This window comes from Peromyscus leucopus, chromosome 14 (assembly GCF_004664715.2).
Source record: "Peromyscus leucopus breed LL Stock chromosome 14, UCI_PerLeu_2.1, whole genome shotgun sequence".
In the NCBI taxonomy this organism is placed as follows: Eukaryota; Metazoa; Chordata; class Mammalia; order Rodentia; family Cricetidae; genus Peromyscus; species Peromyscus leucopus.
This window is the reverse complement of record NC_051075.1, coordinates 34,331,531-34,351,605: the sequence shown is the minus strand read 5'-3', so window position 1 is coordinate 34,351,605 and position 20,075 is coordinate 34,331,531. Positions and strand designations below refer to the sequence as shown.

At 35.0% G+C, this 20,075-nt stretch overlaps 1 protein-coding gene across 1 annotated transcript in view; it reads left to right on the top strand.

Annotated features, from left to right (window-relative positions):
• Positions 1–20,075, top strand: part of Mdga2 (MAM domain containing glycosylphosphatidylinositol anchor 2) — a 779,363-nt gene that overhangs the window by 501,522 nt on the left and 257,766 nt on the right. Inside the window, exon 5 of the mRNA XM_028859113.2 lies at positions 7,517–7,649. Coding sequence (XP_028714946.1) covers positions 7,517–7,649 — 133 coding nt within the window. The remainder of the gene's footprint in view (positions 1–7,516; positions 7,650–20,075) is intronic.

The following is a 20,075-nucleotide window of genomic DNA, read 5'->3' as shown; positions in this document are numbered from 1 at the left end:
TAATAAGTTTAAGAGGAATAATTATCCTTTTCAAATCTCTACTCACTTACTGCTGAAAGGGAAAGGCAAGCATATATTTATATGTATCTTATGTTTATAATAAATGTGAGGTAGAAATTAATATAATTTAAACCAGTAGTTCAATAATAATATATATTGGAAATAGCATTTTTAAAGGTCTAGTCTATTTTGAAAGTAACTTAAATATCATTGCAGGTTATAGGTACTTTTGTTTTTACTATAGAATGTCAACATTGGAACAGCCACAAAGTAATAGATAATTATCTTCTCCTGAATTATTTCACAAAATAGTTTTTGGACTGTATTTATTGGCAAATATAAAATACTTTTAAAATTAAATTATAAAGTTTCTGTGTGATTGCCAATAAATATGAATTTAAACATTAGAAGTTGCATATTTACTTGCCATTTTCCTAGAATGTTTATAAAAATGCTCATGATATCATCTTGTGTATTATAATAACATCAACTAATTATAAAGCTGGACATATTTATATCAATTACACCATCAGTTACATTAAGGGTAGTTAAACTAAGTATATAATTATACAATAATCAAATAAAAAATTCTTTTAAAATGGTGTAGAATCTCACATGCAAAAATAATTCTAATATCACAGAATATTAAATTTATATTAATGACAAAATAAAACTAAAATTATATGACAAAGTAGTTTTAAATAATAAAGTCTAAATTATACACAGTAACATATGCACACACAAACCATTTGAACCTGTGCATATATATCTATACACACATTCATATACCTGTTGCTATTGGATGAATTATGCATAGTTATAAAATCTTTCTACTGACATTGCAAGATGAATCATGAGTAAAGACATTTGCCACCAAGTATGATGACCTTTTTTGATTTCCAGAACCTGTTGATAGGTGGAAAGACATTCTCTGACCACCACATTCATGCAGAACAGGTGCTTGCTTGCACATGTGTGCCTACTCACTCACACACACATTTACTCACACACACACACAGCTCATACACACAGAGGCACATGAATTTATTTCATAAATCAGAAAATTATTCTTCATCACTTAATGCATGTAGTGAATTAAACTGGTATGGTACAAACACGTTCTTAGTTCAACCTTATTTATTAGCTCCTCTCACAAGTTTATAGGTTAACCTTGCATTTTACCTTAAGGAATTATTTTTCTAGGGCCTCTATAGCTTCACACCATCTGGAATCTTGATTTGCAGCTATAAGAACTGATCATCTAATCTCTTCTAGAGCCACCTGCCAATCACTGGGCAGTTAAACCATGGGGAAATCAGATATGGAGGCACTGCTCTTTCTTTGTCCCTGTAATGTGCCCATTGTGCTCCTCTGTTCTGCATAAAATCTCACCAAGACATACATATTTCTACCATTGTAATAACTGTGCAATACTTCTTGGTACAGTCAGAATTAGTTCAGAGTAGCATGAATTTTCTAAGTCTTAAAATAGCATTGAACTGGACCAGCAGATCAGTGTATTGTGACAGGGGCCTAAGAGGAAGGACTCCCTGGATAGATCAGATCATACGGGAGATAGGAAAGTTGGGGGTCAGGAAGTCTTGCACAAGGAAATTTATTAAGAAGCACAGCATCAAATTGGGGGAAGGGGTTGGATAGAGGCAGGAAAAAGCCATCATATAACAGTGTGAGCAAGAAGCTAATTGAGCAGTGTTGCACAAGGGGAACGAAGGACCAGTGCTTCGCAGATGAGCAAAACGCAGCCTTGGGACTGATCACTCTACTCTCTTTAGGATTAAGAAAAGCCAGGTCCACAGGAAGTGAAACTTTAAGTCCTTTGAGGCCTTCGGCCCAGTCGCAGGTGGGACCTGGCCAAGTCTGCATCCTGTACAAGACAGAAAACTTGCCTCTGAGAAAGGCTGGATCTCAACAGTGCTCTAATTGTGATTTTGCTTTTGAAATGGAAGTTAGACTATAATGCTTGTAGTGTTGTAACTCCAGTAAAATTCAGAACCAGTTTTGCTTACCTAACTATTGCTTAGTTCTCATTCACCAACGTTTTTCCATGCTTTCCTCTCTCAATTTTTTCCAGCCTCTGAGGATCCTAATCAACACTGATCTACCATGAGATCAAATTTCTCATATTCCAAATGAGTGATGTCATGCAATGTTTGATTTTCAGTACATGTCTCTATTGAACACAATGACCTCATGTTTCACCCATCTTACAGAGATGGACAAGGTTTCATCCTTATTAGTTGGCTGAATGATATTCTGTAACACACAATTTCATGATCCATTTCTCCACTCATAGAAACTCCAAGCTTGTTTCCTGATTTTGGTTATCAATGAACCAGCAGTGTGATCTTTTCTTAGCAAAGTGATTTCATTTCCTTTGGATACATGCAAAGGGAAGGGATTTTGATACCAGGAACTTTTTTTTTTTTTTTGTATGATGTAATTTTTCTTTTTTTTTTTCATTTTTTTCTTAAATTTTATTTATTCATTTATTTCACATCCCAAATGCAGTTTCTCCTCCCTCCTCTCCTTCCATTCCCTTCCCTCACTTTCCCTTCCCCCAGAATCCACTCCTCATCTGTTTCTGATCAGAAGAGGGAAGGACTCCCATGGGTGTAAGCAAAACATAGTGTAGTAAATTGAGGTAGGACTAAGCTCCTACCCTCATATTAAGGCTTGGTAAAGCAACTCAGTAGGAAGAATAGGTTCCCAAAAGCCTGCCAAAGCATTAGGGACAGGCCCTGCTCTCACTGCTAGGAGTCCCACAAGTAGACAAAGTCGTACAACTGTCACATATATGTAGAGGAACTAGGTTGGTACCATGCAGGCTCCTTAGATGTTGCTCTAGTGTCTATGAGCTCCTTTGAGCCCAGGTTAGATAAACACCTTCATCAATACGGCTAGATAAAAGATTAACTCAAAAAATTATCAGTAGCCCTCCTCCATACAAATGATAAATGGGCTGGAAAGAAATCAAGGAAACAACATCCTTCATAATAGCCACAAATAACATAAAATATCTTGGGGTAACTCTAACCAAGCAGGTGAAAGACCTGTATGACAAGAACTTTAAGTCTGAAGAAAGAAATTGGAGAAGATACCAGAAGATGGGAAGATCTCCCATGTTCATGGATCCACCAATTAACATAGTAAAAATGGCCATCTTACCAAAAGCAATCTACAAATTCCATGCAATCCCCATAAAAATTTCAACACAATTCTTCACAGACCTCAAAAGAATTCATTTATTTGAATTCAATACTCAACTTCATATGGAAAAACAAAAAACCCAGGATAGATAAAACAATCCTATACAATAGAGGAACTTCCCTATTTCAAGCTCTACTACAGAGCTATAGTAATAAAAAGAGCATGTTGCTAGTATAAAAACAGACAAGTGGGTCGATAGAATTGAATTGAAGACTCAGGAACTTGTTCTTGATGTTTAGCACAACCTTCATTCCCCCTTTTTAATTATTGTATTAATTAATATTCTTTCTAACTGTGAAGAGTTTCAGTTGCTTCATGTCTTCCTCCTTGCTTGTCTTCCATTCTCTCTACATTTTTTCTAGAGTAAAGTTGTAGTTAATTTTTTTCTTCTAATATGTTTTTTCTTTATTTTCTTTTTTAAATGAAATGATATCTTAATTTAGATTGATTTATATTTCTAAAATGACTAATGATGATGAGTATCCTTTTGTATGTCTCTTATCCATTTGTGTGTCTTCTTTTGAAAGATACCTGTTTTACTATACAGATCATTTTTAAATGAAATTATTTGTGGGTTTTATTTAGGAGGGGTTGTTAATCTATTTTACTATTTACCTTTTGTACACCTTTTATAATATATATCCATCCCCTTAAGATTTAAATTTGCAAATATTTTATTATTAGAGCTATATTTCTTGAGAAATATATTTTTGTACTGTAAAGTCCAAATTTCAAGCAACAGATCTTTTAAATAATTATTATTAAAAACGTTGTATGTCATAGGAGATACAGAAATGCCACTTACATTTCTGTGGATTTACATTTATTTCTTTTGCTAAAGTTTCACTTGATTTTGATATTTTTGTCTTTAATGCAATTTTCTTTCCTTTCTGGTTTTCAATCGATGTAATCTAGATAAGTTTTTACAAGAAAATAATACTTTTTATTGCACACACAAATATGATCTGATTGTGTGGAACTGAGTGAAAGTCTTTTCTTAACATGTGTTTGGAGGATAAGTGATATTTCATTAACATCTATTGAATTCATAACAGGTGCCAGCCAAGCAGGAAATTCTGCATCCACAATGAATACCAAGTAAAGCTAAATGAACTGAAAGGTGGATGGATATGGCAGTTTGAACTGAAAAAGAATTATTAATTCTAAAAGTGTATTTTCTGGGCTAATTCTGTGATTGCCCTCATAGTACAGTAGTGAGAGACAGAGAGAGTCTGACATGATTGTTGCCCTTAGGTCCTTACTGGAAAGGCAAGGAATCTGGGAAAGATAAATCCATTGCCCAAATAAACGTAAAAAATGATACTATGAAACAGAAACAGCTCTTTTGGAAGGATTTTTCTATTAGGAGGAAGTAAACATAGAATTACTTGTGGAGAGGTAAGCAGTGTTGGCATCCAAGAAATAGGTGGAATTGAATAAGCATGGAGGTAAATAGAACTGTGAAAATGAACATTGGATGTAGTCTAGGGTATGAGACGATGAGATGGGCAGAGACATGATGTGTTTATTTGTTAAAACAACACTAAATTATTCATGTGATTTAGCATGGAAATAGAATGAACTGATTTTATATTTAAAAGCAGTAAGTCCCCAACCATGATGGTGCACACCTATAGTGAAACCTTGATCAGGAAGATTGTTCCAGACTCGCTTGGGCTATATAGCTAGACTCTGCTCCTCTCTTGATAGATTGGTAAATGATATATATATATATATATATATATATATATATATATATATATATATATATATATATATATAATAGGTATTAGAGATTATAATAGACAGTATAGATTATAGATAATGGATAATAGATATATTTATATCTAAGAGATTAAAAACAATGAAAATAACTTTGTAAGGTGATGGACATTCACTTTGGTCTTGTCATTATATCATAATGAAAAGGTCTAAGAAAACAAACCATTGTACACCATAGGAACATATAATTGTTATTTCTCAAGTATCCATTACTAATGCTGAGCCAATGGTTGAAATATTGTCCTATTTGTTTCAATGCATCCTCCAACTCTGCTACATACATTTAGGAGTTTGTCAGCTGAATGTATAGTCACTACATTATAATTAAAAATAAGTGAAAAAAGATAATTTGAGATCAAAAATTTAAATGCCAACAAAAAGCTATCTGGAGGAGATTCTGAATATGTTCATGAAAAGTTATAGTAAAGTCTAAGATATGTTATTAAGGGAAAAAGCATTGGTTTGGAGGCGTGTCAAGTTTATTTTAGGACATGTTAAACTTTCAAAGTCTATGAAGCATCAAAAGCACATGTTGAGGCGAAATTTTGGAAAGTAGGAGACAAGTGTTCACCTGGAGCTGAAGGAGTTTCTGAAATCATGAGATGGGTAGAACGACAGAGCTTCAGCAGAAACTCGGAAGCACGAAATGCCACCTAGAGGAACTTGGACAAAGCAAGATTAGCATTGGAACTATAGTCCCGGGGGATACCAATATTTACCTGTTTTCCAAGAAAAGTAAAAACATCTGAGCAGTGAACATCTTAGGAAAATGAACTGAGGGCTGATGAGATCGCTGAAAAGCATTTGCTGCCAAGCCTGATGATCTATGTTTGAGCCCCAAGTTTTACATGGTGATCAGTGAGAACCAGATTCTTGCTACTTGTCCTGTGACCTGCATATACACACATAAGCACACATGTAAACACACACACACACACACACATACACACAAATAGAAATTTTAAAAAATAACTTGGGTTAACTAATTTAAGTGTAAAATTTTCTTTCTGCACAGCTAAACACGTTTATTGAGGCATTTTATGTTTGATTTATGATAGTTCTGTGTCACAAGTGAACATGTTTAACTATATTATAAAACTATATTGATTTCTGTATGTGTTTGTGTGGGATCTTTGTTTTAAAAAATGCAATGCAAAGTCTTTCCTAAAACAAGGTCAATAATTCACATGAGTTAGCAGGGAGACTGAGTGATCAGGCTTCATATTTTCAGAAAAGTGAAAAATGTGGTAACTATGTGAGGTGATAGGGGTGTTCATTATTGCCATGATTATTTCACAATATGATTCATCAGCGTTTTGCTTATTTAGCCGAGGAAAAAGGTTTTATGTGTAACCGGTTTAGAATTGAAATTCGACATGAATGGAAGATTGTTAGCATGGTGCCACATGCACTGCTGTAGGGTTGTATACCATTTGAGGAGAGCCAGGCTGTACAGCTGTATCTGTGGAAGACATGGACTTAGGCTTTCTGTGTTAAGCCACTGAGTACTTCAGTTCACACTGGCATATTAGGTGCATGGTGATTTTTAAGAATCAAATAATGTTATTTAAGCAAAGCAAAGAAAAAAAAAACATGTTGCCCTTTACAACTTAATGTCTGAAATAAGAAAATTAATATTGTGAAAGTTCTACCATATAGGAAGTCATTAAAATGTTATTTTGTCATGAAAAGTACGTTCCTTAGCAGAGGAACCGTTCTCAGAGGAGGCAGGGAAGATTTTATGAGATAAAATAATTCCAAGGATTCCAGCCTGCATTGAGCAGGAGGATCTTTCCATTGTGGGGGTTTGCTCTCTTTAAACACTTGCAACAGTTTCATCCAATGCTTCTACAGTCCCGCTCAGCAGGAATTCCTAAAGTATTCTAATCACTTCTGAGTTAGAGCTGTTTGCAACACTCCACATTTGCATGGAAGACCTACCCCTGAGCTTCCTGAGTTCAAACAGCAAGGACAATAACAATTCAGAAATATCAGGAAACTTACTCCAGTCAGAGTTCAGTCTGGTATCTGCCTTTGCTCCATCTACACCAAATATTTATGTATATCAGCATAATGATCGATCATTAAATTTTCTTCTCTAATTTGCTGTAAAGCCTGCATTTTATTTGTTGGCTCTTCTTCAGAAGCCCTTTTTATAATAGTGTTTCCTGTTCAAGTCTGCATAGACTGCCGTGTTTGTTGAATAAACTCGATTATTAAGTGTACTGTTCAGAACTTTGCATGATAATTTGCATAACTACTGCCAGAAGTAGGCTTTCCTCCCCTAGGAGGCAAGTGTGCAAAGAAAACATTATGAATTTTCATTGTTGTCTGTTTGTTTTTACCTCTAGGCGTATTCTAGTATGATGCTCAAGTGCGGTGTTTCTTTTTTTCATTTAGGACACATTCTGCTAATCATATGATTGAATCCTTTGCAATGCTATGTGTCAGTTTATTCCTTCTGGTTACCACGGGCCTCTGCTAATGACCTCTTCTCCCATTTCAGGGTGAAACAAAGATCTTAAAGCTAAAGAATCTTAGACCTCAGGACTACGCTAACTACAGCTGCATTGCTTCAGTGAGGAACGTGTGTAATATTCCAGACAAGATGGTGTCATTTAGACTTTCCAATAAAACAGGTACAGAACTGCCAGTGTATTTTATATAAGTGTTTTCTGCAGCTAGTTTTTAGAAAGCCCTTTAATCTTCCCGGGCATTTGATAGCTACAGATGAAGAGAGTCATCATTTTTTTATTTTCTCAGAAATGTTTGGGATACCTCTAAACAGGAAAAATAACAGAAAGAGGCTGTGTGATGTTACTGTGTGTGCAATGTAGAAAATTCTAGTTTCTTAAAATATTGTAGTCATAAATTTTACAAATTAGCCTATATGTCATTTTAAGGGAATTTTGACAAGTATTGGATTCTTCATTTAAAACTTTACTATCTAATTTGCTACAAATGTCTTATGGTTACAAAGCTAAATAAGACTCTTTTGTATGCTATATTTACAAATTTAAAAAATGTAATGGGTAAATTCAAGCAGTTTTTATCAGTTTTAGCAGTATTTTTGTACAAGAAAGAATTAATGTGTTCATACGTCTGAAACACTTAGAACACACATTATTTCTTCTCCCAGCCAAGAACTGATCAGCAAATTCTAACCAACTTACTTAGTGAAAAGATTAGAGTTCAGACTTTATAGAAATAGTTTTCAGACTATGTTTCTACTTTTGTTTTGTATCTGTTTCATTGATTTCTATCTGTGCCAACAAGTTGTTAAAAATTGAAATGTCTACTCTTTTATTCATTTACTTATTATTCAATGATTTCTTCATATCCTATTGTGTGTCAGAATTTATGGATAAGGATATTGGCCAAATGGCTTTACAGTAGAAACTGCTGTATTAAAAACTGTGTGAAAGTCAGACAAAGCAAATATAAAAATAATGTGGGAGGAAAAGCAAGCTTTACTAGCGAGGGTATAAAATATTTCGTAGAAAGTATGTTTCAGAAAAAAAAAAGTAAAATCCTAATGGTCTTAAGACATTAAGTTAGTGAACTTTTACCATTTTTTAAGAAAGAAAACAGCATATTGAAAAAATAAAATACTAACATATAAACACTATAATCATTTGTATGCTTGACATGAAAATATTATGAATTATTCAAAATTTTAATATAAATTTAGTTTTTAGTTTCTAAAACTAGCATGCAAGGTATTGCTATTATTATGGTCATTTTAAGCTATATGTGTTTTAGTGATTATCCTTCCCTAAATCTATTTTTTAATATTTTTTAAATATATTAGCTTATTAGTGTCTGTGTAGGACAGTGAGAGTATGAGTGTGAGTACATGTGTGCATTGCACATTTAGAGGACAAGAGGCAGCTTTGGGGGGGGGGTCTCTTCTCTCCTTCCACCTCGTTTTAGGGCACATTACATTCTCTTGGTTCTGCTGTTGAAAATGTGGGTTTGTGGTCAATTCTTCTGTCTCCTCTTTCTATCTCATCATAAGAGTGCTAGGATTACATAAGCACACCAACAGATGGGCTTTCTGTGTGGGTTCAACATTGAACTCTGGGTGTCAGGCTTGTGTGGCAAGAGTAGTTACCTGAGAAACCATATCCCCAACCCTTAACGTGTGTGTGTGTGTGTGTGTGTGTGTGTGTGTGTGTGTGTGTGTGTGTGTGTTAGAAGTCAGATGATCCAAGGTGGAAAAACAAAATAAAATGGAACTACTTCCTATTCAATGTGTAAAGGTAACACAATTGAGTGAAAAAGAACAATTCAGTAAGCATATTACTGATTTGAACAGGGCTTTTTTAATTCTTAATGTCCTCTGACAAGCCAGTTGTGGCTTTTTATCTGTATGTTTGCTTGGTCATGTCTTTTCCTATGTTTGACATGTAATCACATGGCTCATAGTGATTAAAGTTGTCTCATGTAAATTAATCTGAGACTGGACTAAATCAATGGACACATGAACTGTTTCAAGACCACTCACTTAACATTTTATGTTGCAGAAGTCTATAGTTTTGTTATTTCACAGTTCAAATGGGGTTAGGGATGACTGATTGGCTCTTATGCTTGAAGAGTTATTTCGACTGGAGAATGAGAAGCACTTTAGCTTTCTTGGAATTACTGAAAAGAAATTCAAGCTGAAGCCAGACTGTTTTATTAGACATAAATAAAGATGTCTTACTTGATCAGCAATATTAGAGTGGAAAGTGACAGAATTCCTAAAGCCTGTTGAAGCAGCTGGGTTTTTGAGTAAAACAATAGGTACCTATAAGCTCCATTTATTGTTCTTCTGACATGAAAGAAAAGCATGAAAATCAGGAACATAATCACCGTGACATCAGGTGTTCTGTTAGAAGCTGCAGGATACACACAAAATATCAAACCTCTCTTTGGCAACATATTATGGAAAACATGTACAGTATACAAAGATAAAAGGTATATTGTAAATGTTGCAATAGGTTTGGTTAGTGTACTCTGTAACAAATATGTTTATAAAATGTAAATTTGGAGATTTTAGTCCTGATAAAGGACAAATAATAGACAAGTGTAATTTTACTATGAACACACTTGCAATGACAAAATCTCTGTGGTCATTTAAATGTGTTAATGAGGATCAATCTAAAGCCCTGTCTACACAATGCTCAAATGACACAATGAGCTAATATAGAAACAATAGCTTCATTGATAATTGTTCTTCCAAGTTCTTATATCAAAGCAGTTTCACCATGAGTAGATTACTGGGTCCATTCTATACCTTGTGAAGCAGGATTTTGATGTGAGACCTAGGAATATAGACATTGAAATAAGCTTAAGTGGTTGTTTTGGATAACAAGATAATGTCTTTGTTATCATAGTATTTAAATGAACTCATTCTACTCTGTGCATATGAGCTTTTTAAAGAAATCAAGTTGCTAGTGCCATGTCCAGGAATCATTTTAAATGTCAGAATCATCTACACATTACCCAACAATGGGTTGTCTTGGCTTTTCCAGAATAAATTAGAGTTGCAGTTTAATTCTATATCAAGTTAAGGAAATTATTCAATATTTTTTGATCCTCAGTGATGACATACTTGTCTTGTCACAGTATATATTACATTTAGACCAATTTTCCTAACCCTGTTATGATCATTCATAACACTTTATATAAAATTATAAAATAACATATTTATTTATTCCTGTCATTCACACTGACCAAGTAACACAGTCCTGTGGCCAAGTCCAAAGACTGATAGTTTTATCCTTTTCTGGTATGTGGTGGTATTGTGTTCCCCAAAATATTGTGCACCCTAATAAACTTATCTGGGGTCAGAGACAGAAGAGCCACTATATTAAACATAGAATTTAGGCAGTGGTTGCACATGCCTTTAATCCTAGCATTCCAGAGACAGAAATCATGTGTTCAAGGATACAGCCAAGCATGGTGACTCACGCCTTTAATCCCAGAGAGTGATGGTAGAAAGCAGAAAGGTATAGAAGGTGTGAGGACCAGAAACTTGCAGCATTTGGCTGGTTAAGCTTTCAGGCGTTCGAGCAGCAGTTCAGCTGAGACTCATTCTGGATGAGGACTCAGAGGCCTCCAGTCTGAGGAAACAAGATCATCTGAAAAGTTGGCCAGGTGAGGTTAGCTGTGGCTTGTTCTGTCTCTCTGATCTTCCAGTGTTCACCTCAATACTTGGCTCTGGGTTTGTTTTATTAATAAAGACTCCTTAAGATTCATGCTACACTGGCAAACTATTGATGTAGTTTTATTTCTCATAGTTGATTAGAGTAAGTTCACTTAGATTTGTAAATTTGTAATCTCAATAAATACGTGTATTTTGAAATGAGCATAATTATGGTAACTAAGAAATTATTTAAAATATGTACCTACTATACCTACAACATAAGGGTACATAGGAATTATGATAAAATTTTCATTTATTTTAATGTATTTCAGCCACTTATATGTTGATGTCTCATGATTTCAATGGCAAATAAGAATTAAGTAGGTTACCTATATTAGGATGGAAAACATGTTTTGTACCTGCCTGAGAGGTGAAGATGAAGCCTATAAAGAAACAAGGCAGGTGGGGCTAATTTTACTTAATTATATAGATCCCTTGATTTAGTCTACACAGCCTCAGCATTTATAAAAATTACCTAATTAAGATGCCTCCCTTAAATGTAGGTTACATCCAGAGAGGAACACGTTACAAAAGTGTAACTGAGTAAACAAGTAGTGAGCTCCCATACCTCCGCTGGGTCTCTTCTTCCTCCTCATCCTCCCTCACCTCCTTCTTCCTTGTACCTCCTTACCCACCTCTTTTCATCTCTTGCTCTCTTGTCTCTCTCTTCTCTCTTTCATACTCTTCAATCTGTCTTCATCAATTTCACAGAGGAAACGAATCGAAGAAAAGCTCCCTGGCAATTGTTTTCTGCTATTATTATTATTTAGTGGAAGTCGGAGCACAGTCACAATCAGCCACTGCTGTGGCCTGCAAAATAAAACTTAGCATGTTCTGCTCTTTTCATAGTGGTCTCCTAAGTTTAGCGGGATGCAGCCTACATGTTATAAGGCATAAAATGTTTTAGTTGTAGCAATTTGATAGTCAAAGTTATGAAGCAAAATATATAAATGCTTGTGGTGATATTGTGTTCCCCAAAATATTGTGCACCCTAATAAACTTATCTGGGGTCAGAGAACAGAACAGCCACTAGATATAGAGGCTGGAAAATGGTGGCACTCACACCTTTAATCCTAGCATTCCAGAGGCAGGGATCCATCTGGATCTCTGTGAGTTCAAAGCCACACTGGAAACAGCTAGACATGGTAACAAGAGCCTTTAATCCCAGGAAGTGATGGCAGGAAAGCAGAAAGGTATTTAAGGCATGAGGACAAGGAACTAGAGCCTGGTTAAGCTTTCAGGCTTTTAGCAGCAGTTCAGCTGAGATCCATTTGGGTGAAGGCTTCCATTCTGAGGAAACAGGATCAGCTGAGGAATTGGTGAGGTGAGGAAGCTGTGGCTTGTTCTGCTTCTATGATCCTCCAGCATTCACCCCAATACCTGGCTCTGGGTTTGTTTTTATTAATAAGACCTTTTTAAGATTCATGTAACAAACAGTTCTTTGTATAATACACACATTATCAAAGATGGGGGTTTAAGGTCAAGAGAAATGAATTTTGGGAATTTTGCTCTCACAGGTAAACGCTGACCGTAGCCACTGTCCTTAGCCATGTTTTTTTTTTCTAAGTTACTGTATTCATCTAGTCATCTCAGAATCTAACTGATAATTATTGCTTATTTAATTATTGATAATTATTGTCTAGATTAGAATCTAGACATGCTATCCTACCAACAATCATTTTTATTAGAAAGACTGGTTTTGTGAGATGTACCTAGAGCAGATATGATGCTGCCCTGTACCAACCTAAATGGGCTGCATTAGCACTATGCCACAGACTGGAAAGCACAAACAACAGAAATGCATATTCTTTTGGTTCTGGAGGCTACAGATTGCAGGATCAAAGTGCCGTCACAACTGGTTTCTAGTAGGAGCTGTCTTCTGGAGTTGTCATGGCCTCCTGATCACTGTGTAGCTACATGGCTTTTCCTCTGTGCTATGTGAAATGAAAGACCTGTACACCTTCTTATTCATGTAAAGACATTCTTCCTTAGACCAGCATCACACCTATTGTACATTAGCTAACTTAAGACTTGTTCCTATTGATTCATTTAAAAATAGATTGCTATTCTGATTCTTTATAGCCCTATATACTTTTTTTTTTGGGTGGGGGGAAATAGGAAGAAAGAATTCTAAGGGAGGAAGGAGGGTTGAACATTAAGAGAAATAGACACTATTTTGTTTTGTTAATGTCATTAGTTTTTTAAAAGCAGGGTCAAGAAGCTAATGACACTGTTAAATGACCGTGAAGTATGCATTTTTTTCTGGCTATAATTTTTCATATTTCTAAATTTAGTATATGAAATACTAGGGAAACTTTTGACTTTTGTTTTTTAACCATTGAACACCTTAAGATACTAGAAGCAAATAATCAATGCTACCTAGAACAAAAATGTTTCATCAGTCTAGAAGCCAACTTTTAACAGTAAATGTTGTTAGACTGTTGTTGACAATAACATGTTTTCCTGGTCAGGCATGGTGTTTCACACCTGCAATCTCAGTGTTCAAGAGGCTTAGGCAGGTGGATTATGAAGAGTTCGAAGCCAGTCTGAACTATGTAGTGAGTACCAAGCCATGGAAGGTTAAATGATAAAGCCTCAACAGGGTCCCATGGGGCAGGATGTTGTCCAAAGTGCTTTTTTTTTTTTTTTTAAGTGTTTTGATTCAGAAATTTAGGGTACAAATTCTGGTTCTGTAAGTTTATGGTCATTAATTGGCTTCTGTTTCAAAACTTCTTAAAATTAGGGATAACAAAAACAAAAAAGTAACCCCATTGTTTGCTTTTATAAGCAATAAATCTAGATATAAAAAAGGTAAAAGTATTTGACACATGGAAAGTATTCAGTAAATACTGTTTATAATAGGATTAATAATCTAAAGAATAGAAGGGAAGATATGCTTACAATAACCATTCAAGCTTAGATGATGAAGAAAGCATCAGAATTCGGTGGGGTGCTTCTTTCAGTCACCTATGACTAGTTTGGAAAAAGTTCATCATCATGCTTTGTGTTCATTATCAATAGACTTCTCTCTTACAAATAAATATTATTTCCCAGCAAAATCTATAGACATTAATGCTTATGATAGATGTATTTGTATGGGACTGGAAGCACTAATAAAAATATAAAATATGACTTCTTGAAATAGTTTAGTTTGTAGGGCCAACAGAAAGCAAACTCAAGGCAGTCTTTGGATATTGTCTGTCACATAGTGGTGTACCAGACTTTTCCTTCTTTTTTTATTTTATCTTACTTTTTATTATTATTATTATTTTATTTATATATTTTCCCTCTTTTTATCCCACAGGTCCTTTGCATACACACACACACACACACACACACACACACAAAATGGCTTTCAGCTTAGGTTTTTTGTTTTGTTTTGTTTTGTTTTTTAGAGGTTTTTTTTTTTTTTTTTTTTTTCCAAGACAGAATTTTGCTATGTTTTCCTTGCTGTCCTGGAACTCGCTCTGTAGACCAGGCTGGCCTTGAACTCAGAGAGATCCACTTGCCTCTGCCTCCTGAGTCCTGAGATTAAAGGTGTGCACCACCACCACCACCACCACCACCACCACCACCACCACCACCACCACCCAGCTTCAGTTTAGTGTTGCTGTTTATTCCTGAGTGTGAAATTGAGTAAGTCTCTGAATCTGTATCTATTTTTTTGTGCCTTTTTGGGGGGTTCTTTTTCTTCTATTGGTTTGTTTTGTCCCCTCTCAATGTTAGTATTTTTTCTGTCTTATTATATTTCATTTTATTATTATCCATCAGAAGCCTGTTTGTTTTCTAATGAGACATGGAAAGGGGGTGGCCTAGGATGGGAGGGGCGTGGGGAGGAACTAGGTGGAGTAGCAGGAGGGGAAACTGTAATTAGGATATATTATGTGAGAAAAAAATCTAATTGCATAAACAGAGTTTTTAAAAAGGGAGTTTGTAAAAAAAAATACAGGAAACTCATAAGGTTGTCGATATACACTAGATTATCCATCTAAGTGCTTTCTCATTTCCTAAGGTAATCAAACTTAAATGTGCTCCAGACTCACTAATGCAACTTCAGATATAGAAAAATATAGATGATGGCTTCACTGTCAATTGGGGAGAAAAAGTAATGGTCATTATGGGGTTTCAACTTTGCTCTTCCTGGGTTTCCACAGCAACAAGATGACCCAGATTTTCCAAAATTCTATTACCATAGTAACCGAAAGTTTGCGAGTTGCTGGGCTCTCCTTCTACCCGTGTATCTTGTTGTCCTACCAATGAATTTTTTACATTCCTGGTATCCAAGTTTATTTTGAGACTGTTAATTCTTATGTACAGCTTTCCTCATCAACTAGTAACTTTTCCAGAAGATAAAATAATTCAAAAAAATGAATGGTAAAAAACATTACAAGGTCAAAGAAACTTTATTAATCAAATGAAAGACAGTAGTACTATACATTTTTGGCATAGAAACTAATGATACGAATGTTCTTTCAAAGCAATATGAATATTTTGAAACATCATCAAATAGTCTGTTTTATAAGGACATCTAAAATGGTCACTTATGTTACCAGTGTAACTGTCTTTAATTTAGTATGCTACTTGAATTTATAACAAAACCTTACTTACTTGGGTTGGGGGGTGCTTGTGTTCCTCAGTGCACATGTATGAGTCAGACAATAACCTGCAGGAGTTGGTTCTCTTCTTCCACCATTTGGGATCTGGGCATAAAACTACTTCTCAGGCTTTGCAGAAAGTGCCTTTAAAGGCTGAGCCATCTACTCGGCCCACAAAGCATTACTCATAAGAAAAGCCTTTAGGAGCTTATACCATTCTGTTTAATAATTGTTTCACTGAGTTAGTAAGGTAAATTAAGCACCCTTTTTTTAATCCTAAGAACATTAACTTATATCTTAAAACTGAAATTTTTAGCAGATGGTGTGGTTCTTCCCAAGTTAGTTTCCATTTTCTAGCACAACCCTTAAAAGTCACGTTCTGCTTGTGCCCTGCCTGCTGGTCATCAAACCCACACATTAGGGTGCAGCTTCTGCTACCGAGACACATAGTCTACTAACCGCTGTCTCCATGTCAGTCAAGGTGGTCCAGGCCTTTCAGCCTGAGCTTTTTTAATTCATAGAATCTTTTCATTAGTTGGGGGATGGAGAGAGGAAAAGAAAATATGGGGGAAAAGAAAAGAGAAGGAAAAAAAAACAGATAGATTGACCTATGAGTTAAAATTGACAAATGTGTGCAATAGTTATTCTGAAAATGCTCTGCTGGGTACATATGTACGCCTAAGCTCTGAGATGGCATGGGTTCTATACTATAAATGTACACTGCACATTCAAATCTTTATTCAGCTTAACATTCTCAACTTAAAGAGAGTGGGGAAACATCAATTTAAATTATATGAAATAAAAATAAAGACAGCATATTTAAGTTCTTCGTAACACCAGGTTGTTGTTGTTTTTCCCAAATGTTGCTATTTTTCTAAAGAAAACAAATATATTAAACTCACATGTTAAAGTTAAAAAATACAAAGTCAAAAATATATTGAAGTCATGCAATTCAGTACCATTGATATTTATTTTTCTAGCTTCAACGGGAGAATGAATACAACCTGTCAAATTCTTTGGCTCCCCCCTTCAGCCCTTATAATCAGTTACAGTAGTCAAGAGCAATAATTTACATGCTGACACACAGCTCCACTGTGCTGAAGCTGCAATAATCTTTTTCACTTCATGCCAACCTTCATAGAGACAATCCCAGTGACCCTCAGTCTACTGTCAGAATTACTGTCACTGGGAACCTTCAGAAAATCAGAAGTTGCCACAAAAAATTCTGTTTTTGGAGTAGAAAGAAACTCCCAGTTTTATGATCCTCTTTCCATATCTCAAATTGCATGGATTTTTTTTTCTGTTTGTTGAAGACCTGGATGCTTTTAGCCCCAAATGGAAAATTTCTGAAATGCTGGCATGCTGTATTTTTAAACAAGCAGTTGATTTAAGACTTCTGTGGCAAATTCTGGTTTCCTGAGGAGTTTAGGATCTTGTAAATTACTGACTCTGATGAGGAAGATGCAAAATTTCCAATATTACATATAGCTGGTCTTGGTGCCTGTTCTTGCAATGTCTGGGACTCTGAAAGTCCCAGATTTCTTAACATCTTGTAGTTCTGATCAAACCAGAACACTATATTCTCCAAGTAATTTAATCCACTACCCAGATATCTCTGTATGAATACTTTCTATGTTTTGTCATTTTCTTTTTTCTCCATCCTTCCTTCCTTCCTTCCTTCCTTCCTTCCTTCCTTCCTTCCTTCCTTCCTTCCTTCCTCCCTCCTGCCCTCCCTCCCTCCCTTCCTTCCTTCTTCCTTTCTCCTTCCTTCCTTCGTTCTTTCCTTCCTTCTTTCTGTTTTTGTTGTTGGGGTTTTGTAGGTTTTTGGGGGGTTTTGTTTTTATTTTTTGGATATACAATCTCTCTGTGTAGTCCTGACTGGTATGTAATTTGCAATTCACTATATAGACCACCATTGTCAGTGTTGGCTCATATCAAGAATTAATAAACTCTGCACAACAAATCATCTATTTGAAAGAGCTGTTGTGGAGTCTATCCATCCCTATAGTATGGTGATTTTTATCAGTTTCTTCAACTCTTTGGACTTGCTTTGCTGCTAAATTATATTTTAATGTGATCAGTAGAATAAAGATTGATGAAAAACATGGACTATATTTCACTTTTATTTATCAAGGTAACAATAGCAACAACAAAATTCAGAGGAAATGAGATAATGTCAAGAAATGGTGCATAACTGCCTAGTCACCCTTGAGCCTTAAAATCCTAGCATGCACAGTCAAAGCTTACAGAGTTTCAGAATATTAATACCTGATTTTTGTCCTATTATACAAGGGATTTATATTGCCCTTCAAAAGAAAAATGGCCAACGAATCACTTTTGAATTAAATGCGTTTTTTGAAGGAATCTTTGTAAATAGTGTTTTCTCGGTGACTCTCATTCAGAACTCTCTATCAGGGAAATGTTACCCCTACAGAGAAGATATGCATCTGCCCACTGTTCTTTTCTACCCATAAAGCATTCAGAGCATCAATTTTCCTGAGGAATTGTATGTAATTACAGATATTGTGCAGATGATTGAGATTACGTGTAAACTGTGCAGGAAAATGGTGGACCGTGATGATGGGAGGAAAAACAATGTCATCTGGAATGCCGTCCTGCCAAAGACTCCTTCTCTGTATTCAGTTGTTTGTTTGTGAAAAGTATCAATAATTCAACCTACTAACCTGTAGCAGAAATATAACATGCCAGCTATTTTGTTTTAGCTACTTTTGTACATAACTGGAAAAATAAGAAAAATGTTAAATATTGTATGTTCATTAAATGCAAACTCCCTAATAGTTATGTGAAGTATGCTTAATTTCTTAATTAATGCCTTATTTCTATTGTGTTACATATCTGTAATAGAGAAAGCCAAACATGTTCTCAGAGTGTCTTGTAGTCAGCAACCCTAATCAGACAATTATATATAAAATTGTCAGATTAATTTCTTGTCAAAATAGGCGTTAATATTTCACCAAAGAACATTTATAAAGTACATTTTCCAAAAAAAGATGAGGCAATACTCAAACAGCTTTCCTTATAGTGAGCTATGAAGATATTTTCTTCCTTCATACTCTGGCATGATCAAATTTATATACCTTTATTGTCTTTATGCTAAAGATTTGTGTTTTCCAGACTTTGTCTCCCCTGTGTTAACTCATAAGATTTACTGCTAATATGGCTTTCTGTGTTTTTGGAATCTCTGGTAAACACACACATGTACCTACAAAAACTCGATGTTTATTGGTGTGTATGTGTGTGTGTGTGTGTGTGTGTGTGTGTGTGTGTGTGTGTGTGCTTGGTTTCTGTGAATATTTTAAGTAAGTTGAGAAGACCACATATTAAAGACATGGTATGCCCAGTATACACAGGATATAAAGAGAGGGATAGATTGGAAGGCTGGGAGAATATGGCCAGGCAGAGCATCAGACTCCTGTACATCATTTCTTTGATTGTAAGTCAGGGTACCCTTTTTATTTCATAGTGTGGCACCTATTTCTCAAAGCATGACAATTTTTTCAGCTATTCCCTTAATTCCTGGTTTGGACAAATCTTAAGGGTACACTTTTATTTATTGGGGGAAAATAAAAGCATGTTCTTCCTGTTGCTTCTCTATTGCTGTAGAAAATAGGCTTGTCCAATTGCTCAGTAATACACTTTAGTTCGTGTATTGGATGACAACACTTTCTGCCGATTCTTTTCAGTTACTCTGCTTGAGTTGCTGTATTGTGATACTTGGGCATGCTGTTGACTGGTGATTCAGTGACATGAATCTCCAATGAAGTCATCAGTATATTGATTACTGATAGACACACAGTGCAATGGCAATTTGTTCATTGTCACCTTGCCTTATCACTCTTTTAATGGGACTTGATATCAGATTAGAAAAATTATCAAGACGACTAGGCATAGAAAGTTTAACACATATAGATGTGACATTTGGCTTAAAATTACTCCTTAGGTTTCTACTTTAGAAACCCTGAGCAAAATGCTACTTTGATTGGGTAAAAGAAGACATTAAATATGAATATAGGTTAATAAAGTACCATAAGCACACACACAGTATATAATACATATATACTATATATAATACATATTAATACATATATATTATATATAATACATATTAATCCAAAGTTCTTTTCCAATGTATTTGTGTGGTAACTATGTAAATCAATATATATTATAATATATATCGTATGCATATATATGTAAATTCATATACATGAGTATTAAAAATCTGAAAAAAACTTCTGTATTAAAAACAATTAAAATATATT